The 23,250-nt window shown below is 46.1% G+C and overlaps 1 protein-coding gene across 1 annotated transcript in view; it reads left to right on the top strand.

The window, feature by feature from the left end:
• The window catches only part of LOC122380285 (trypsin-7-like), a 65,968-nt gene extending 58,869 nt beyond the window's left edge, over positions 1–7,099 (top strand). The window contains exons 4-6 of the mRNA XM_043363324.1: positions 461–637; positions 4,777–4,932; positions 6,820–7,099. Coding sequence (XP_043219259.1) covers positions 461–637; positions 4,777–4,932; positions 6,820–6,999 — 513 coding nt within the window. The 3' untranslated portion in view covers positions 7,000–7,099. The remainder of the gene's footprint in view (positions 1–460; positions 638–4,776; positions 4,933–6,819) is intronic.
• Positions 7,100–23,250: the final 16,151 nt, after the last annotated feature.

Genomic DNA, 23,250 nt, shown 5'->3' with positions numbered 1-23,250 from the left:
TAGGCACCCACCAGGCGATGCATTCCCATGTGTTGCGGTTAGGGTGCTACTGCACGTGCGCACGTGCAGGGGGCGTTTCCAGATCTCGAGAACGGCTGGGCCGATTGCGCTCAAATTTGGTACACGGTTGGGGACCGGTTAGTAGGGTGCCGTGCAAAAGTCATTTTGGACCCCGTTTGCACGTGCGCACGTGCAGAATGCCGCTTCCAGATCTCAGGAACGGCTGGGCCGATTGCGTTCAAATTTGGCACACCGCTAGCGACCGGTTAGAAGGGTGCTTTGCGCAAGCCCGTTGGAAGTACCCTCTCGCCCTTCCGCACGTGCAGGGCTCACTATCTCGCTCGCTCGTTCTTCGCCCAAAAGGCGTTTTACTGGTAGGTATCATCATTGCCGATTTTATTCTAAGGTTTGCCACTCTTCGTGACAATGTTAACCAACCATCTGTTTTCTTTTATTACAGCTCATTCCACACCCTGAGTTCAACCCAACTACGAAGGAGAATGACATTGCGCTGGTGAAGTTGCAGACAATACTGTCTCTGCCAGCGGCGGTGAACTACCTCGCTCCCATCTGCCTGCCGCACAGGTCCAAATACACAGATGAAATAGTGGCCGTCTCCGGGTATGGGACCCTTGACGTAAGTATACTGGATAATGCACTGTATAATGTAACCCGCGCCGTGCTGGTGCTGTGTGATAGGGCTGAACAATGTCTGAGTTTTCCGTGTCGTACCTTTTCACCCCTCCCCGTCTAACTCGGCTCCTGGGCCACGTAGCGAAACGCGATAAGCGGTATTCGAAAGAGCGTCAAAAATAATGACAGAAATACTTCAGTCGTATTTTAGATCATGTCAAAGGTCAGGTCATCAGAGGTCATCAAAAGTCAAGTTTTGTCTATTTCAACAATTTTCGAAACACCCGATGCATAACTCGGGAACCAATTGGGCTACAGTGCTGCAGCAAAGCTCCTACGATAGCTCTTTTACAGGCCTTTCCGAACATTCATGTCAGATTTTATCTCAGGTCAATGGTTTAGCCTCCAGAGAGCGAAAACTCTAAAAAAGCCGTTTACAAAACACGTTTTTTTTTGTAATAGCTTTTGACTGAAGAGAGCCACGACATCACTGGTGCGGCATTACTGTCGAGCTGAACACATCTGGCGCGTTTTCACCGTTCTAGCACGTCTCTATCAAAAGTTATACATAGTAAAAACAACTGCTGGTGACATTTCATGACCTTATAACCTCAGGGGCACACAGAGGGGTCACAGGTGCAAATTTCCGATTCAGTGTGTGATGTGTACCTACAAACAGATGTTTTAACCCGGCAGGCGGTGGGCCTCCCGGCCACCGCCCCCACCCCCTCCAACGTATCTCAGAAACTCCTGGACAGATCCGTATAATTCAAACGGCGTTCGATAGCCATGTCAAATTTGTTGTAAGGTAATCCAATTTTGTTGAGTTCAGGACAGGGCTGCGGAGTCGGAGTCGGAGTCGGAGTCGGAGTCGGTCGGAGTCGACAGTTGTGACCGGAGTCGGAGTCGATGTCGGAGTTGATTTGAGAAACCCGAGCCGGAGTCGGAGTCGGAGTCACCGAAAATCTGTCGAATCCGCAGCCCTGCTAGGTCTACGGAGTCGGAGTCGGGAGTTGGAGTCGGTCGGAGTCGACAATTCTGCCCAGAGTCGGAGTCGGAGTCGGAGCTGGTTTTTGAAAGCCAGAGTCGGAGTCGGAGTCGGAGTCGCCGAAAATCCATCGACTCCGCAGCCCTGGTTCAGGGTCACAGATGACGTCACAGGTCAGGTCGAAGATAAAATGTTTCACCGTTCACGGGTCTTCTAGGGAATGCGCTATAACATGGAGTAAAACGTATTTTGTCGAAAATCAGCGATAGGACGTCAGCTGCCTAGTACATATGTTGCTATTATAGGTAACTGGATTACCAGATCAGGTCACAGGTCAGGTCACCAAGGGTCAGCACATGAACCCAACTTTACTAGGGTTGTGCGATGCATGTTTTATGGCCAATTTTGTTTCATTTCCAACTCAATGGTCTTGGTTATAAGACCATCAGGTACGGTTTAGGTCACTTTCTGGTAAAGGTCAGGTCAATATGAGGTTAAAAAGGTCAACTTTCAAAGTTGATAGTTTTGCATAAAATGGGTATTGATTCGATGCACCTCGTCACGGCGAATCTAATGGTGGTCTTTGTTTTGCGCTAAGTGGTCTAGAATTGCTAGAGAAAAAAGTTTGAAAATTTAGCGTCTTCAAATTTTTTTTTTTCTATGACTTGGCCAAAAAAGAGGTATCGATATAAAACTTGGTATGCGAATATAAGTCGATAGAGGCTATTACATTTATTCCGTATTTTTCTCCAAAATCGAAAAAAAACTTTTGGAATTTTTTTTTGCTATAAAAAATATTTCCAGGGGTCAAATTCTACAATAGTTCAAAATTTCAAGAGTGCAGTATAGTAGCCCTGGTAATTCTACACGTTTTGTATCTGGAACATTTTTCTGATCATCAAAGCTATGGTCTGGCAGCTTTTCCCGCGAAACCTTTTTTGGGTCGAAAATAGCAGAAATGAAGTCACTAAGACGTCATTACGGCCCATTTATCATAGCCTTTGGAAAAGTTTTGGTCACAATGTGTAAGGGGATATGTGCGGGAGGGTGCTGAAAGTTTGGTGAATGTCGGCGCAGCGGTTCTGGAGATATATCGAAAAAACTAGCGGGGGCAAAAAATGCCGCCCCCCCCCCCCCCCCCCAACACCTACAGGGTCTTTCTCGCCGAATGTTCTTTTTGAAACACCTTAGAAACGTACAAAAATATTATATTCCTGTAAGCATTCTAGGTCATCATAAGCGCAAAAAATTGGACATTTTGATTTTACACTTTACTGGTCGGCCTCCACCCAAGCTGTCTCCACAGGAGCTCCTTGTCTTTCGATGCATACAGCGCCGCGTCTGCGGAGACTGCAAACGGCGCGCGTCACCTCTATTGGATCCATGGCGGCCGCTAGCTCCTCGACCACGTCAATCAGTTGCTTCAGTGTGGTCGGGGCAATGCCGGGAGTCAGAAGGTGTGCCCCGACCACACTGAAGCAACTGATTGACGTGGTCGAGGAGCTAGCGGCCGCCATGGATTTAATGGAGGTGACTGTAAGGAGTTATTGGCAAAATACCTTCGGTGACCTTTGATGACGTCACATGACCTTACAGCTGGTCAACAGCAAAACAGCCATCAAGATAGTGAAAGTTGTTCGTATATAAAGTCATGTATGGTATATTATGGTATATGGGGCTATTCTGACGCGTTTTAGTGGTAAAAACAGGGAGTTGATTTTTCCTCCATTGACTTATAATGGGGAGGTCGAGAAATTGACCTGACCGTGACCTTAGGTCATCGATATCAAAATTCCGAGACGAACAAATTGTAGCTACTAATGACCTAATAACATCCTGTGACTTTCAAAGGCCTCCGCCATCTACTGTTGCTGTGACACGGTGACTAAGTTGCAAAAAAGTGCCTTGAGGTTGGGTCATTTGAAGTGACCTGGTGAGCTGATCTTAAAAGTTAGTAGGTTCAAACTTGCACACCATGTGTAAAATTGATGAGAGAATAGACATAGTTAATTTTGCGGCGCTACGCGCCGCCGTTTTACCGCTATTCCCGAAAAACCTCAGCGGGGGCGGATAACCGCCCTCCCCCCGTCGGTGCGTGGGTTAAGGTCATTTTAGTTCAGGTTAAAGGTCAGGAAACCAGAGGCTGTCAAAGGCCATATTTTACCTTTTTGAGTATCTTTTGGCAAGTCGACGCTTAACTCGCAATCCAACAGAGCTGCAGCGCCCAGAAAAGCAAATTCGATAGCTCTTCTAACGTTCTTTCTTAAGTTGTCCCTCAGATTTGACCTAACGTCAATAGTTTAGCCCCCAGAGGACATAAACTCTTAACTCTTATTCAGCGGACCCTGTCACTCGAAGAGGGGGGGGGGTCGCCCCCTCCCCCTAAGATCTCGGAAAGCTGTCGTTCGATAACCCCACCGGGGAACTACCTTGTGACCCAGTTTCAGTGACCTTGGTCCAACCGATGACGTTACAGGTCAGGTCAAAGGTCGAATTTGCACCGTTTACAGGCATCCTAAGAAATGTGTTGCAAAATCGAGTAATATGCATGCCATAGAAAGTAATTGATGGAGACTTGTTTGCCTAACACATATTTTGCTATTTGAGGTCATTGACACCAGGTCAGGTCACGGAGGGTCACAATATGAACTAGTGTCGTGTGATACATGTTTATAGTCCATTTTACATGACAAATGTAACTATGTGGGCGACATTTGGTGCCAGATTAGCTTGCGTTCTGGTGAAGGGCAGGTCAAGGTCAGATTAGGCTCACTAGCATATATACTTTGCGTCAAAAAAACATTAGCAAATACCTTCGCAAATACTTTACGGTATTCTAAAAAAAAAGGTCGAGAGAGTGAAAATGTCCTCCCCAAGCACGGCGCGGATTTAGTGTACCATCTGACCTCTTTTTTCGCAAGAAATAGGTTCGTTTATACCCCGAACATCTATCTCGAACAGAGGCCAAACGACTTGAGGCTCCAATCGACCCACTCGGTCAGTCAGAGCAGGAGAACTCTGCATGTGTCAAACTCTTCTCTCTATGCAACTAATATCCTTCAATGAGGAATTCGATGACACCAACAAAGGTGTGTGGTCTATTGTCTACGAAAGCTTGCCAGTGGAAAACCCGTACGAACTCCTCTGATACACAGGCTGATGGAGCTCCGAGCGACGTGCTGGGCACTGTCAACTTGCGGACCATCAGCAACAGCGAATGTGGCGACTATCTCGGAGAAGACACCATCGAGAAGAGCATGATCTGCGCTGGCGCCAAGAACATCGGAGCTGGCGGCATGGGTCCCTGCACGGTGAGCTCAGATAGCCCGCAGGTACTAATGTTTAACCCGCGCGCCGTAGGGGGGGGGGGCGAAACGCCCCCCCCCCGTGTCCTTTTCCGTCGATATCTCCTAAACGACTAGAGATATCGCCACCAAACTTTCGCCATGTTAAGTTTTGAGATATTCGCGAAAAACCTGAGGGGCGCGTATTCCCCCCCCCCCCCCTCCAGCACGGCGCGGGCTAATATTTGGCTAGGCTTCATAAAACCGCTACCAACCGAAGGAATGAAATAGACTGTTTCCGAGCGTCTCAAATATCAGGAGAAATTGACGTCGCTTTCCGAGAGTGTATAGCCCGAAGTCTGAATAAGTCAGCCCACCGCAGATCCGCTTAGCCTGCTCTTCAAAGTACTCCCTCCATATAATTATCCGGACCGTCTTCAAGTCCATGCGTGCAAGGTCCAACTGGTCTAAAGCCCAACAAACGAATGAACGTACTCTCTCGTGCTCGTCCTTGCGTGGCTCAGTATCTATAGTATAGTATAGTATAGTATCTATGTACTACGTACTATGTACTATGTGCTATTACTACTACTATTACTGCTATTACTACTGCTGCTATTATTACTTACTACTTTACTGCTATTATTACTTATTACTTACTACCAGTAAAACGCCTTTTGGGCGAAGAACGAGCGAGCGAGATAGTGAGCCCTGCGCGTGCGGAAGGGCGAGAGGGTACTTCCAACGGACTTGCGCAAAGCACCCTTCTAACCGGTCGCTAGCGGTGTACCAAATTTGAACGCAATCGGCCCAGCCGTTCCTGAGATCTGGAAGCGGCATTCTGCACGTGCGCACGTGCAAACGGGGTCCAAACTGACTTTCGCACGGCACCCTACTAACTGGTCCCCAACCGTGTACCAAAGTTGAGCGCAATCGGCCCAGCCGTTCTCGAGATCTGGAAGCGCCCCCTGCACGTGCGCACGTGCAGTAGCACCTTATCCGCAACACATGGGAATGCTTGCCTGGTGGGTGCCTACCTGTATGCCAAGTTTCAGCGAAATTGCCCCAGTAATTACCGAGTTATTAAAATGGGAACAAGTTTGACACCTCTTATTGTTGTATTTTGCACGTGCACTGGGGGTGACCCACATGCATCGAAAGTATCCTATTTTTGGTAGAAGGGATGCTGCTACCCTACAAAAATTACCGCAAGTCAATTGCCTAAGCGGCTGCTGAGATATGAGCCTCTCAAAATCACTACTTTTGCAAAACAGCTTGAACACCCTTGACTTTTCACGTGGCACGTGCCACGACGGTCACTGAGATGTATCAAAAGTAGTCAATTACGGGGTAGAAGGGATGGGGCTACCCAGCAAAAAAGACCGCAGGCCAATCGGTCCAGCGGCTGCTGAGATATAGGCCTCTCAAAAGCGTTACAGGCCGGGCCGGGCCGCTCATACTGAGATTTTTCCGTTATATTGAAAAGACTCGCTTCGCTCGCTGCGCTCGCTCGCTCGTAACTATTACTGCTATTACTACTATACTACTATTACTACTACTACGTATCTATGTACTATGTACTAGTACTATAGTATAGTATCTATGACCGTGGCGTGGCTCTCAACCGTAACCACCTGACTGACGTGCTACCGATGAAAATACAAGGCTTTCGGTCGTTCGCTTCCGTTTGAGGTATTGCTCATCTCAGTCGTTGCCATAGCACGGACACATAACAGAAACAGATTTGTTTCAAGTCTAAAGACACAATGTATCTCAAAAACCTGCTTTGTGATTCGTCCTCGATTGCAATGAGTAGCATGAGATACCTACCAACGTTTCAATAAGAGCCAGTTAAATATGCATCTGATTCTCTAGGTTTAAACATGCGTAAGATTATTCGATGCCATTTTTCAGCTCGACTTCGGCGGTCCACTGATGATCAGGACGTGGTACGACCGTGACCGGTATACGCTTGTGGGTGTGGCCACCAACCGCACCGGATGTGGCCAGCCTAATCAGCCGGCCGTCTTCACCCGAGTCTACTCGTTCCTGGACTGGCTCCTGGACAACACAGAGGATGCCGTCTACTGCTGAACATCATGCCACTGCTCACGACCGGTGGAAATGTGCGTGGATGTCCAAATAAAATGTTCTCTTGCACGTCGGTATGAATACACAACCAACCTAGACGAATGCCACTTGTCTGTTGTTGCATACATTGATCCCGATATTTGGTTGAAATAAAAAAAAACATTTAGTGTGACTACTGGTGTGGATACTATATTGGTGTCATCACAGAAATCACAGAAAATCAGGATACCGATACCAAACCAAATACCAAACAAAACCATTCAAAAATACCGAAATCGAACCAACTTGTGAATTCGAGGAAAATATCCATTTTTACCAAATTCGCAGCCTCTTTGCATTAACCCACGCCCCGCTAGGGCCCGTGAAGTTTTGCATTTCGAACACGAGACGGCGGGCGCAAAGGCCCTTGTCCGCGCCGAATGGAGCCAGCGCTCCCACTCTTTAGCCCTCGCCCGCACATGGGGGAAGGGGGGTTGCCACGCCCCAGGTAGTTTTTCTGGTCTGCACTCAACATTTTTTAGATCTAGAAGGCTGATTTTTCGTATAGCTGCCTCAGTATCCGTTCTTGATGTTCACTGAAAATTTCAAGTTTCTGTGATTATTGGTTTCGGAGATATGACCTTGTTTTTCAGGTCATGTCATGACCCAAATGACCAATTCTCAACATCTTGCGTTGGCTATGGGCCTTGTGAGCTTTTGACACCTTGATTTCGGCCTTTTTTGCCATTCTTACCTCCATTCTATCATGGAACATGTTGTTCGACGATGTACAGATGTCAAGGTCAGGGTCAAGGTCAACCTAGGTCATCTAAAATGATTGCGTTTTAGGCAAGCTAAATTTACTTTTCGTGAAGTTTTTTGACAGCATTTTCGGTAAAAGCTTCTCAGATCATGATTTCATGTAATATTGACACATAAACACTCGATGCACACATCAGTATACACACAGACACACACAGACATACAAACACATATCATTGACCTTGACCTAACTTCACCTGAAATGACCTCAGCAGCAAAAATCTGGTCGGGTAACGGTGTGACAAAGAGGTTCTAGCTGGCTTGGTACCAGAAAACGGCATCGTCATCGGTATATGATAAGCAGCGCACTTGATATCCAGCGGTGACCCAAAACAGCAACATTTTTTAGTTTGACCTGACCTGGAAGGTCAATAACTGACCTGAGAAAGTAAAACTGGGTATCATTGGATTCGTCTCTTAACCCGCGCGGGGCTGGGGGGGGGTAAATTTTACCCCCCCTCGCGAATTTTTGCGATATCTCAAAAACGGCGGCGCGCAGCGCCGCCAAACTTTCAGTACCTTTTCTTACATCAATTTGACACCTTCCCTGAAAATTTGAGCGAAATCCGTCGGAAATTTTTTGAGAAATTGACGTTTTAATGACGTCATGTTCGCCATTTTCGCCTCAAAAACGGCAAAAGTTCAAACGCCGCTAACATCTTCATTTTTAATGGAATCAAAACGTAACAAAAAAGGTTATACGTAATTTTACTTTGTCTATCAAATGGCTATCTCGGTTTTTTGAAAATTTTGGATTTTGGCCTAAATTTTTTCAAAAAACTGATTTTTTTGGGAAAATCATTATAAAATCAAAAATTTTAAGTCTATCGAAAAAACCGGAATATATGTCAGAGAAGTGGTCTATGCGCACCTACATACCAAATTTTAGAAGAATCGGTTGAAAAATGTGGGAGTTATTCAAAATTTTATGACGTCACGACACACAAAATTTTTGAAAAATGACTTTTTTGGAAGTTCTAGACCTCGTACGGAAACAAAAATAGCACCATTCGATTCGCCGTGAAAAACTGCATCAGATAGACACCTTTTTAGGCCTTAACAACCAACTTCAAAATTTGACCTCACTTGACCTGACCTTGACCTGACCTCGACCTGAAATTCATCCAGAGGTGGCCCATATCACTTATTGAGTGTGCCTATTGAATTCTATGAGTAAAATGACCCATAAAACATGTGTCGCACATGCCCTTTTCTATATTTTGCTTTTTGGTGACCTGACCTGACCTGACCTGACCTTGACCTTGACCTCTGAATGATATTGTATGCAGCTAATATTGTCTTGGTAGCCTAAGAACACGTTTTGGGCGATCAGTCTCAGTCCATGACTCCATTCTTCGGCAACTACGGTGCAAGGCCGATACTGTAGAAACTTGCAATTTGTACCCTTGACCTGACCTTGACCTTGACCTCAAACTTTAAATTAAGTACATGTTTTTAGTAGTTCGTGATGAGAGCTTTCGATTGGCGTTTGAATTTTCCAAATCGGACCATTAGTTCGGGAGATAACAGGGGGGGGGGTAAAATTTACCTCCCCCCCCCAGCCCCGCGCGTTCGGCTGGAGACCCCAGCCCCGCGCGGGTTAACAAAGAATCTTTTTTGTCATTACCGCGAAGCTCTATATCTCCAACAGGAACGAAATGGCGCGGGGGGGGGGGGTGGCAACCCCCCCCCCCATGTGCGTTCTAGGATGGGAAAATGGCATGTGCGGGCGAGGGTTAAACTCAGAGTGAGGCAATCTGGAGTTACGGATAATGTGTCTGCACTCAGTAGCGGCGAAACACCCTCAATTAGGGGGGGGGGGGGCACTGCCGACTTTTGGTACCATTCTTTCTATGCAACGGCCATAGGGCTAATGTTAAAGTGCCAAAATCAAGGGGTTACGGTTCCCCGGCGCCCCCCCCCCCCCTCCGTTCCAACGCCTATGTCTGCACTCTACAGCATACATGCCTATCGTTACTTTGTTGGTTTCAGCATAGGAGAAGGTGGGGTATAGGATGGACCAGCTAAGGTTTGAGCCGAATATCTTGCTACACTGCTCTCGTAACTAATATTGTTCATATTCTTCTGAATGCTCATTGCTCAATTCTTCCTCCTTTGATATGTGCGAAGATGAATTTCAAATTCAAGAAACCTAGGAGGTGGCTGCTGTTAAAGGGGGATACGTCAAAATCACCGACAAGAAAAAGCGGGGTAAGAAGGACCACCCAGCAGTGCCTCTGCCTGCTATCCATTCATATTTGTTTTACATCGCTCTGTACTCTTGCAAGCAAAAGTAATCAGAGTGAAAAAGTAATAAAATGAGCCTTTATTCTATACTGATATGTAATGCAAGTGCAACTAAAAGGTAGGAGCCTGCGTGTTGATTGTCGTTTGCCATGAATGCATGCTAGCTGCTAAGCACTTGCATGCATGGCTCACATGCAACAAAGACTCCTTCCTGGAAAGATGTTTTAGCAAAAATTTTCATATGTGGGACCTAAAAATGACCGCCGCAGGGTATGATGGATCACAGTGGCCCGTCTTGCCCGTTGCCCCAAATCTAAATTCTGTTAAATTATCATGACGTATTTGCTGTCCGACTGAGTTTAGACGTGCATGTTTTGTCTGTCCATAGGCATAGGAACAGGGGGGAAAAGGATGAGGCCGAGGGGGCATGCCTCAATTTTCAGCCATTTTTTAAAGTAAAACATTTATCTTTTATCTAAATACAAAACTAACCCGGCCGAGCCCGGGGGGTAATCCCAACCACCGCAGCCCGGAGGGGGGCTTTTTTCGCCCCCCCCCCTGTCTAACTCCGTAAATAAGGGAGCTACGGAAACAAAAGCGATACCAAAGGAAAGGTCCTTACGAAACGATTCTAAAGCCCCTAAAATTTTTGACCTCAGGTCAATTTTCAAGGTCAGAGGTCAAGGTCAAAGGCAAAAACAGGCACATGTGTAATGATCTCAAAATAAGTCTTTTAGAGGACGGCAGGCTGCATCAAACCGGCAAAGTTAGGTGTCAAACGAAAGAAGGGACTCTAAGGATTCCGAAAATGTGCTCAAAAGCAAAGATCAAGGTCAAGGTCACGCTCAAAATTGACCTCAAACTTGGCACTTTTTCGCACATCTTGCGTGCTTACTTCCAAGATGTTTTGAAGTGTTCTGAGGCTTATCAGTTCCCTATTTGTGATTCATCTTACGATACAAGGCTACTCAAAGGTCAAGGTCACAGAAAAGCATCCCTGCTAGAGGCTATTTCACTAAGTCAAGTTAGTAATAATAAATAAAACAATTTTGCCACCCGGAAGCTCTAAATGAAGGCTTAAAGGAAAATAGATGCCAGATTCGTGATCAGCGGGTACAAATCCATCATAAACGACCTTTCATGTGTCAAGGTCAACCAGAGGTCATTCGAGGTCACATGAGGTCAACATAAAACTTGACCTTTTCCGAACAAAATATATATCATTCGACGCGGCTTGACAAGGCGAATGCGATGGTACCACTGCCGTAGCTATAGGACCATTTTTGTCGAAGTTATTTGCGAAAAACTAAAACCACATTTTGGGGTCGTTGACCTGACCTCTGACCTCAGGTCACCAAAACTATTTTTCTATTTTTCTCTAGGTCAAACGCTACACAACCGTGTTCGTAATTTGTCTTTATCTCTAAAACTCTATTTTTAGCAGCTATTTGAAGTTTGCGTCTGTGACGCCGAAGTTTGCCGTGCAGGGGTCTAGAAAAATTGACCTTGTGACGTCATCAAGGGGGCTAGGTCCAAATTTTTTACTTCTTAAGATGTCAAATTGATGGGAGAAAAGGTACTGAAAGTTTCGCTTTCCTATCCCTAAGCGTTCGGAAGCTATCGCAAATATTCGCCAGGGGGGGGGGGGGCGAAAACGCCCCCCCCCCGGGCCCGCGAGGGCTAAGAGCAAGAAATGGCTCGGCAAGGTGAGATGAGCATAAAATTGCAAAGAATTTCTTCATAGGGCCGATAGGGGTAGTTATTGGGGATCCCACAAAGTGACATTGAAGTTTCGCTGCACCCCCCCCCCACAAACACACTTTTCGTGAGGTTCCTACTTCCTATGCCCATGTGTCTGTCTATCGTTCTTCCCGTCCCTTCCGGCCGGCCGGCACTCAGCCGCCCGAGCCTTGTGGGACCATGTGTGGGCCACATGTTACCGTCCTGGGCCGACGGCCGCGTCCAAAGCCGATCAGTGATTCAACGAGTGTCGCCAGGGAGAGGACCCTACTATCATCTTCCTGGCACGAGCGAATACAGCATCAGCCGACAACGAATGTGTCCACCGCGAATCGCGAAACCGATACCAAACCGAATTGTAACACCTATCGTTACAAACTCTTCTCCTTTTTCACAATAGGTACGCAAATAAGGTCCACGTTTCCGTTATCTACCGGCCGCCAGCCTCCTACCTGCAGTGGTAGCGTAAGTGTATAGTGGTTAGGGTCCCCGAATGATGTTCCATAGGTCTTGACTCGAATCTCTGGGGAATGATCTAGTGAGAGGCAAAGGGTAGGTTCGGTTCTCCAACATGGGACCATATTGCTTTTTGGGACTCACGCGGAAATAGCGGACGACATAAGCTGGATCCGTAACCCCAATTTTAAAACCCATATGGGCTTATTTGCTTGCGTCCATGTGAGTTTCAACTTAGAAAGCTCGTGTGTGACGGGACCCATAGTGGGCCCCACTTGGGAAGGCTGGCTGGGCAATGAGCGAACCAGCCCGTTATTTGGTAATATCAATATTTAATGGTGATATCAATGTATCAGCAATGTTTAACCCTCGCCGGCACAGGCCATTTTGCGTCCTTCGACGGCACAAGGGGGGGGGGGGGAGTTGGTACGACCCCCTCGCGTTTAGCCCCTGATCGAGCTAGAGCTTCGCGGGAAAAACGAGCGTGTTGCCCGTCACGAGAGGAAGCCTATGATATCGAATTTTAAGGTCCTATGTCATCGACTGACCTTCCAGGTCAGGTCAATGACCCGAAAATCGGGAAAATGGAGACCTGTTAGAAAGTCGTAAAGTGTGACTGCTATGGGGTTTTCCGGGGTGCTGATCACGAATATCGTGTTAGTTTTGATCACAGATGATGTCGTTAACCCGCGCCCTGATGGGGGGGGGGGCCATTTTGGCCCCCCCTGTGGTTTTTCTTAAATAGCGAGAAAACGGCGGCGCGCAGCGCCGCCAAATTTTGGATACCTTACCGGGCATCAATTTGACACCTTCACACAAAATTTCAAGTCACAGGTCACCTCAGGTCAGGAGTTATTGAGGTCAAACTGAGGTCATGTTCGAGCAAAAATGAGCAAAAAACATGACATCTTGAAACGCTCACCAATTCTACAGTTAACAAGCAATTTTAAAGTTCTTTATATGGTTGTGTAGAGAAAAGACGGCTCTACAAAACTGCTATCTCGGATTTTCGAAATTTTGGGATTTTGACCCCCAAAAATCAAAAAAATTGATTTTTTTAGAAAAACTCAAAAAAAAATCCAAAATTTTTTCGAATTTCGAAAAAACCGGAATATATGTGATAGTCCCTGCGCTCTTCGATATACATACCAAATTTTAGATCGATACCTCTTTTTTTGGCCAAGTTATAGGGAAAAAACTGTTAAAAATTGATGACGTCAAATTTTTGAACTCAATTTTTAGCAGTTCTAGACCTCGTAGCGCAAAACGGAGACCACCATTGAACTCCCCGTGACGAGCTGCATCGAATCGATACCCATTTTATGCAAAAATATCACTTTTGAAATTTGACCTTATTTGACCTGACCTTGACCTGACCTTGACCTGACCTTGACCAAAACGTGACCTAAGCTGGCCCTAAAGTCTGTCTGACCCACATAATCGCATTTGTCATGTAAAATGGACCATAAAACATGTATCACACGACACTTTCATATTGTGACCCCCCCAGTGACCTGACCTCTGTGACCTGACCTGGCATCAGTGACCTCAAATAGCAAAATATGTGTTTGAAGAACATTTCTCCATCGATGATTTTCAATGAAATGCATTTTACTCGATTTTACAACGCATTTCTTGAAATGCCTGTAAACGGTGAAAATTCGACCTTTGACCTGACCTGTGACGTCATCGGTTTGACCGAGGTCAATGAAATTGGGTCACAAGGTAGTTCCCCGCTGGGGCTATCCAACACCGTTTACCGCTTGTCGCTATGTTGCGTGGTTCTCGAGATCTGAGGGGGGGCCAAAATGGCCCCCCCCATCAGACCGCGTTGCTCGGCAGACCCCATCTGGGCGCGGGTTAAGCGTTTAGACCAGGTCGGGTCAGGTCAGGTCAGGTCAACCGGTAGGGGTCGTGACGGGTAGGTATTTGTAGTACCTGACATCCGCCTCTGACAGCTTCGCAACATAATACGAAGGCACCAAAACTACTTCGTAAATGTTCAAATGGTTGCTAAATTCGAATTCAGCTCCAAAAACTAGCCTAGAAACACGTAAAACTCGAAAAAGTGAGCCAAGGTCACCAAAGTCAATGACCTGACCATCAGGTGACTTTGGCACCCACCCTAATGCATGGGAGCAACATCAAATCACATGTCTGAACGTTTGAAACCACGGAAAGCTTGCAAACGCGCGGCTAATGCGAGCCGGCATGCGCCGAATCGCGATTCCGGCCAAACCTGGTCTCGGAAAAGAGGTCACAGGTCAAAGGTCGTTGGGGTCAGGGTCATGAAATTTTCAGGGAAGATGTAAAATTGATCAATGCGAGGGTACCTAAAGTTTCGTCGCGACCGGCCGCTTTTTACGCGAGTTAGGTATTCGCGAAAAAACCTTAGGGGGGTTGCATCAACCCCCCCCCCCCAATGTATGCGGGCGAGGGTTAAAGCTCTGGGCACCCTCAACCATTTTCACAAATCGACACCCCTGCTTATGACGTTTTCCCAGCCGATCTGCGAGAGAGAAGCGGCACCTGGTGTATAACCCAGGGCGATAGAACTCCTCATAAAGTCGAATGCGATGTGTGCACTGTGCATGAGCCATGGATGTTTTTATCCCGCCTTCACCATATTCTCTCTTAGCTCTCATCATTTGACAAAAACATTTAAGACCTTTTTCATGATGGATGTGTTCCAGATGTGAAATAAATAAGCAAATCAATTAACCCTCGCCCCGTTGGGGGGGGGGGCCATTTTGGCCCCCCTTGTGGTTTTTCCTGAATAGCAAGAAAACGGCGGCGCGCAGCGCCGCCAAATTTTAAGTACCTTTCCGGGCATCAATTTGACACCTTCACACCAAATTTCAAGTCTTAGGTCACCTTAGGTCAGGAGTTATTGAGGTCAAACTGAGGTCATGTTCGAGCAAAAATGAGCAAAAAACATGCAATCTTGAAACGCTCACCAAATCTACAGTTATCAAGCAATTTCAAAGTTCTTTATATGGTCTAATAGACAAAAAACGGCGCTACAAAACTGCTATCTCGGATTTTCAAAATTGTGGGTTTTTGACCCAAAAAAAATTCAAAAAAATTCATTTTTTTTTAGAAAAACTAAAAAAAAAAATCAAAAAATTTTCCCAATTTCGAAAAAACCAGAATATATGTGATAGTCCCTGCGCTCTTCTATATACATACCAAATTTCAGATCGATATCTCGTTTTTTGGCCAAGTTATAGCGAAAAAAACCGTTCAAAAATGATGACGTCAAATTTTTGAACTCAATTTTTAGCGATTCTAGACCTCGAACGGCAAAACAAAGACCACCATTGAACTCCCCGTGACGAGCTGCATCGATTCGATACCCATTTTATGCAAAAATATCAACATTGAAATTTGACCTTATTTGACCTGACTTTGACCTGACCTTGACCTGACCTTGACCAAAACGTGACCTAAGCTGGCCCCAAAGGCTGCCTGACCCACATAATCGCATTTGTCATGTAAAATGGACCATAAAACATGTATCACACGACACTTTCATATTGTGACCCCCCAGTGACCTGACCTCAGTGACCTGACCTGGTATCAGTGACCTCAACTAGCAAAATATGTGTTTGAAGAACATTTCCCCATCGATGATTTTCAATGAAATGCATTTTACTCGATTTTACAACGCATTTCTTGAAATGCCTGTAAACGGTGAAAATTGGACCTTTGACCTGACCTGTGACGTCATCGGTTTGACCTAGGTCAATAAAATTGGGTCACAAGGTAGTTCCCTGATAGGGCTATCCAACACCGTTTGCCGCTTGTCGCTACGTTGCGTGGTTCTCGAGATCTTAGGGGGGCCAAAATGCCCCCCCCCCCCCAACGGGGCGCGTTGCTCGGCAGAGCCCAACGGGGCGCGGGTTAACCCGCGCCCTGGTGGGGTCTGTTTGTAACGCGACCTGGTGGGGGGGGCTATTTTTTGCCCCCCCCCCCCCTCATATCTCCGAAACTACTGGAGGGATTCGCAAAATTCAAACGGCGTTCGAAAGGCCTGTCAAATTTGTGGAAGGAAACTAAATTTCATTGACTTCGGGGTCACCGATGACGTCACAGGTCAGGTCAAAGATGAAATGTTTCACCGTTCACGGGTCTTCTAGGGAATGCGCTATAACACCGAGGAAAACGCATTTTGTCGAGAATCAGCGATAGGGCGTCAGTTGCCTAGTACATATGTTGCTATTAGAGGTCACTGACAATACCAGGTCAGGTCACAGGTCAGGTCACCAAGGGTCAGCACATGAACCCAACTTAACTAAGGTTGTGCGATGCATGTTTTATGGCCAACTTTTCATTTCCAACTTAATGTTGTTGGTTATAAGACCATCAGGTACGGCTTAGGTCACTTTCTGGTGAAGGTCAGGTCAAGGTCAGGTCAAAAAAGGCCAAATTTTAAAGTTGATTGTTGCTTAAAATGGGTATTGATTCGACGCAGCTCGTCACGGGGAGTCTAATGGTGGTCTTTTTGCGCTACGGGGTCTAGAATTGCTAAAAATTGAGTTTGAAAATTTGACACCATCAATTTTGAACAGTTTTTTCGCTATAACTTGGCCAAAAGAAGAGGTATCGATCTTAAATTTGGTATGTGGATAGAAGGTGGTATGCACTATCATATATATTCCGGTTTTTCGAAATTAAATTTTTTTTGGATTTTTCGGCTATTTTATTTAAAAAAAATCTATTTTTTTAATTTTTGGGGGTCAAAATACAAATTTAAAAAAAATCCGAGATTGCAGTTTTGTAGCACTGTTAACTCTAGGTACAGCTTTTATGTCTCTATTATTTTTCTGTATTTGCAAAGCTATAGGCCTGACAGCTCTTCCCGCGAAACCTTTTTTTTTGTCGAAAACGGCATAACATGACGTCACTCTGACGTTATTTCCGGCCAACCTGTCATAGCCTTTGGAAAAATTTTGGTCACAATGTGTAAAATTGATGTCCGGGAGAGTATTGAAAGTTTGGTGACGATCGACGCAGCGGTTCTGGAAATACATCGAAAAGTCTGGAGGGGGGGGGGCAAAAAAAGAGCCCCCCCCCCACCAGGGTGCGGGTTAATTAATCAATCAATCAATAAAAACACGATGTTTGCACGCCAATGTCCCGGCCAGTGAATGTTATGCGCTGGGCAATGAACTCCCTTCTGGACGTACCAACGTGACAGCTTTTTATACCCTGGGAATGTCAATATCAGTCGTTTTTATTAGCCGAACCAGCCAGCCCGTGGTGTCGTTTCTCGTTCACTCGTCGCCGTCCAGGGCTGAAGAGAACCCGCACGGGAGAAATGGCCCCCACCGCTCCGTCACCATCAGCTCTGTCGCCGCCGCTGCTTCTGTCTCTGCTGCTGCTGCTGCTGCTGCACCTCCGCCCGAGCGATGCGGCCGACCCAAGCAGTGCTTCTTACGTCAGCACTGCCACCCAGGTACGATTTTTCTAGACCCTTGCTGCAATGCCGAACCTTGCACAGTTAACCCGCGCCCCGCTGGGCTATTCAGCCATACGCGCCCTGCTGGGGGGGGGGGGGGCAGATTCTGCCCCCCCCCCCTGTCTAACTTCCGAACCGATGGTCGTAGAAAGACGGGGAAAACGGCAATCGAAAGCTCTCAACAAGGCGGGTCTTAAGAGCCCAAATTTTTTTGCTTAACCCGGCAGGCGGTGGGCTTACCAGCCACCTTCCACGCGGTGGGGGGGGGGGGGGGGGGGGGGGCACTTTTTTGCCCCCCCCCGTATCTCCGAAACTACTGGACGGATCCCGAAAATTCAAACGGCGTTCGATAGCCCTGTCAAATTTGTCGAGGGAAACCAAATTTCATTGACCTCGGGGTCACCGATGACGTCACAGGTCAGGTCAAAGATAAAATGTTTCACCGTTCACGGGGCTTCTAGGGAAAGCGCTATAACACCGAGTAAAACGCATTTTGTCGAAAATCAGCGATAAGGCGTCAGTTGTATAGTACATATGTTGCTATTAGAGGTCACTGGTCATACCAGGTCAGGTCACAGGTCAGGTCACCAAAGGTCACCAAGGGTCACCACATGAGCCCAACTTTACTAAGGTTATGCGATGCATGTTTTATGGCCAGTTTTTCATTTCCAACTCAATGGTGTTGGTTATAAGACCATCAGGTACGGTTTAGGTCACTTTCTGGTGGAGGTCAGGTCAAGGTCAGGTCAAAAAAGGTCAAATTTCAAAGTTGATATTTTTGCATAAAATGGGTATCGATTCGATGCAGCTCGTCACTGGGAGTCTAATGGTGGTCTTTGTTTTGCGCTACGAGGTCTAGAATTGCTAAAAATTGAGTTTGAAAATTTGACGTCATCAATTTTGAACAGTTTTTTCGCTATAACTTGGCCAAAAAAAGAGGTATCGATCTCAAATTTGGTATGTAGATAGAAGGCAGTAGGGGCTATCACATATATTCCGGTTTTTTCGAAATTCAAAAAACTTTTTGGATTTTTTGGCTATTATATTCAAAAAATCTAATTTTTGATTTTTGGGGGTCAAAATCAAAAAAAAATTGAAAAACCGAAATAGCAGTTTTGTAGCCCTTTTAATTCCACACCTTTTATGTATGAAACATTTTTCTGTATCTCTAAAGCTGTAGGCCTGACAGCTCTTCCCGCGAAACCTTTTTTTGGGTCGAAAATGGCAAAAATGACGTCACTCTGACGTCATTAGCGGCCAACCTATCATAGCCTTTGGAAAAATTTTTGGTCACCATGTGCGCTAGCTGCTCCCGGGAGGGTACTGAAAGTTTGGTGACGATCGGCGCAGCGGTTCTCGAGATATATCGAAAAAACTAAAGGGGGGGGGGGGCAAAAAATTGCCCCCCCACCGCCTGGAAGGTTAAGTAGGTCAGAGGTCAGGTCAAGGTCAGGTCAAGGGTACAAAATGCAAGTTTCTACAGTATCGGCCTCGCACCGTAGTTGCCGAATAATGGACTGAGACTGATTGCCCAAAACGTGTTCTTAGACTACCAAGACAATATTCGTTGCATACAATGTCATTCAAAGGTCAAGGTCAAGGTCAGGTCAGGTCAGGTCAGGTCAAGTCACCAAAAACAAAATATAGAAAAGGGCATGTGCGACACATGTTTTATGGGTCATTTTACCCATAGAATTCAATAGGCACACTCAATAAGTGATATGGACCACCTCTGGATGAATTTCAGGTCGAGGTCAGGTCAAGGTCAGGTCAAGTGAGGTCAAATTTTGAAGTTGGTTGTTAACCCGCGCCCTGGTGGGGTCTGTTTATAACGCGACCTGGTGGGGGGGGGGCTATTTTTTGCCCCCCCCCTCGTATCTCCGAAACTACTGGACGGATCCGCAAAATTCAAACGGCGTTCGAAAGGCCTGTCAAATTTGTCGAAGGAAACCAAATTTCATTGACCTCGGGGTCACCGATGACGTCACAGGTCAGGTCAAAGATGAAATGTTTCACCGTTCACGGGTCTTCTAGGGAATGCGCTATAACACCGAGGAAAACGCATTTTGTCGAGAATCAGCGATAGGGCGTCAGTTGCCTAGTAGATATGTTGCTATTAGAGGTCACTGACAATACCAGGTCACGTCACAGGTCAGGTCACCAAGGGTCACAGGTCAGGTCACATGAGCCCAACTTTACTAAGGTTGTGTGATGCATGTTTTATGGCCAATTTTTCATTTCCAACTCAATGGTGTTGATTATAAGACTATCAGGTATGGCTTAGGTCACTTTCTGGTGAAGTTCAGGTCAAGGTCAGGTCAAGGTCAGGCAAAAAAAGGTCAAATTTTAAAGTTGATAGTTTTGCATAAAATGGGTATTGATTCGATGCAGCTCGTCACGGGGAGTCTAATGGTGGTCTGTTTTGCGCTACGGGGTCTAGATTTGCTAAAAATTGAGTTTGAAAATTTGACGTCATCAATTTTGAACAGTTTTTTCGCTATAACTTCGCCAAAAAAGGAGGTATCAATCTCAAATTTGGTATGTGGATGGAAAGCGGTAAGGACTATCACATATATTCCGGTTTTTGCGAAATTCAAAAAGCTTTTTGTTTTTTTTCGATCATTATATCCAAAAAAATTATTTTTTTATTTTTCCAAAAATTTCAAAAATCCGAGATAGCAGTTTTGTAGCCCTGTCAATTCTACAGCTTTTATGTCTTTATCATTTTTCTGTATTTGCAAAGCTATAGGCCTGACAGCTCTTCCCGCGAAACCCTTTTTTGGGTCGAAAACGGCAGAACATGACGTCACTCTGACGTCATTTCCGGCCAACCTATCATAGCCTTTGGAAAAAATTTTGGTCATCATGTGTAAAATTGATGTCCGGGAGGGTACTGAAAGTTTGGTGACGATCGGCGCAGCGGTTCTGGAGATATATCGAAAAGTCTGGAGGGGGGCAAAAAATAGCCCCCCCCCCCACCAGGTCGCGGGTTAAGGCCTCAAAAGGTGTCTATCTGATGCAGTTTTTCACGGCGAATCGAATGGTGCTATTTTTGTTTCCGTGCGAGGTCTAGAACGTCAAAAAAATCATTTTTCAAAAATTTTGTGTGTCGTGACGTCATACAATTTTGAATAACTCCTACATTTTTGAACCGATTCTTCTAATAATTGGTATGTTGGTGCACATAGACCAGTTCTCTGACATATATTCCGGTTTTTTTGATGCACTCAAAATTTTGGATTTTATAATTATTTTCCCAAAAAAGTCAGTTTTTTGAAAAAAATTTGGGCCAAAAAACAAAATTTTCAAAAAAACCGAGATAGCCATTTGATAGACAAAGTAGAATCACGTATAAACTTTTTTGTTACGTCTTGATTCCTTTAAAAATGAAGATGTTAGCGGCGTTTGAAATTTTGCCGTTTTTTAGGCGAAAATGGCGAACATGACGTCACTAAAACGTCAATTTCTCAAAAATTTTCCGACGGATTTCGCTCAAATTTTTCAGGGAACGTGTCAAATTGATGTATGATAAGGTACCGAAAGTTTGACGTCGCTGGCGTAACGCGTTTAGAAGTTATTGGCGAAAAACGGGAGGGGGGGCAGATTCTGCCCCCCCCCCCCCCCCAGCGGGGCGCGGGTTAACCCGCGCCCCACTGGGGTCTGTGTATAACCCGCGCCCGGCTGTAGGTCCTGGATTTCCACGCCCTCTTGGGTGGGGGTGGGGGGTTGAACACCCCCTTTCTAACTCGGCTCCTGGGCCACGTAGCGATACGCGGAAGGCGGCGTTCGAAAGGGCGTCAAAAATAATGACGAAATCACTACAGTCATTTTTTGGTCAGGTCAAAGGTCAGGTCACCAGAGGTCATTGAAGGCAAAATTTCGCCGATTTCCAGGTCGAACGTCAAAAAATTTCCAAGAATCCAACGCATAACTCGGGAACCAATAGAGCTACAGCGCTGCGGAAAAGCGCATTCGACAGCCCTTTTAACCCGCGAGTTGCTGGGGGGGGGGGCGTTAAACGCCCCCACTTTTTTCGCCGGGCCATAGCATAAAAACGGCGCGCCGCAGGCGCGCCAAATTTTGGGTACCTGTAGGGAATTGATTGAAGTTTATTGTGACAAGGTTTCAAAAATATCGGTCGGAAAATTTTTTGAGATATCGAGGATTTAGTGACGTCATGATTTCTGAGTTTTCGACCAAAAACGGCATATGTTCAAAAAATCATATAAAATCACAGAATAGACATACAGACATGCCATAAACGCCATTAGACTGCCAATACCATGAACAATCAGATGGCTATCTTCGATTATTGATTATCGTTCCGCATTTTCCAAAATCTTGAACTGAATCTTGGCAATTTCTCGTGACTACTTCACGACCATGATACATGCATTTCTTAAATTGAACTTTTTTAGCCAAACACGTACACATATGATAAAATGAATGTCACCATCGTGCTCTACGCCCCAAATTACCCATGAAACATTTGTCACAGGCTGCAAATAGCAGTTTTTATATTCGGGGATATGTGCCTGCCCGGTTGACCTGACCTTGACCCTGACCTATGCTTGACTGACCCCTGCATGGAGCTGACACTCTTGTAGGCCTTATATGATGGATTGTGCACCGTTTTGACAGAGTTTATGACGAGAGGCGCCCATTGCGAAGTCCTGAAGTCCATGCTACTGAAAGCCCGATTTCAGGTGTTTGACCTGACCTTGACCTGACCTGTGACCTCAAAATTCAACTTTAAAGTACTCATCTGAAGCGTCTCGTCGCGTTCTTTCGTTTGCCGCCTCGTGCGTTTCGCTGCGCCTATTGGTTCTCGAGTTATCGGCTGGGGGCGTTTAACGCCCCCCCCCCCCCCCCCCAGCAAACGGTGGGTGGCGAAATACCCCAGCAACTGCCGGGTTAACACGCGCAGTGGAAGGGTTGCGAGTACTACGCCCAGTGGAAGGGGGGGCGGATGTCCCCCCCTCAGATCTCAGCTCCCACTGGAGCTAGAAAAAAACGAAATTTTGAGGGTAGGTGAAGGCTTGGGCAGGGCTGAAAAAAGCTGCCATTGTGCCATTGTAAATGGTGACAAAATATGATGTGCCCGGTGACAAATATTGTGACTGAGAGGCTGCATTCTTGTCGCATACTCATATTGACTGCATCTTGCATAGGGCCTGTAACACGCGAGCAAGTAGGAGCATGCATTTGTTATACCTTCTACTTGCATCTCTACATTTATTTGTCAAAAGTTGCATCTCTACCGTCCCTCAACGTTTGAGCTCCATATGTGTTCTATGAGCAGAATCAGCAAAACTCTCACGTAAGCAAAGTGGTCCGGCTGAGAAACGAGCCAGTGCGGTCCCATGCTAACGCAATGCAATGGTGACACAGTCACCATTTGTCGCCATTCTGTCACCAACGCTCATTGGTCCGCCAGGCGGAAATTACTGCGCACGGACAAACAGAACAGCGTTTTGCTTTGCTCTATAGATGGCCTTGGCAAATTTTTGAATAGCAGTAGAAGCAGTAGAAGCATGTAGAAGTATAAC

The sequence above is a fragment of the Amphibalanus amphitrite genome, unplaced genomic scaffold (assembly GCF_019059575.1).
Source record: "Amphibalanus amphitrite isolate SeventyFive unplaced genomic scaffold, NRLGWU_Aamphi_draft 000094F_arrow, whole genome shotgun sequence".
Taxonomy (NCBI): Eukaryota; Metazoa; Arthropoda; class Thecostraca; order Balanomorpha; family Balanidae; genus Amphibalanus; species Amphibalanus amphitrite.
The sequence above is the reverse complement of the archived record's forward strand: the minus strand, read 5'-3'. Positions and strand labels throughout refer to the sequence as shown.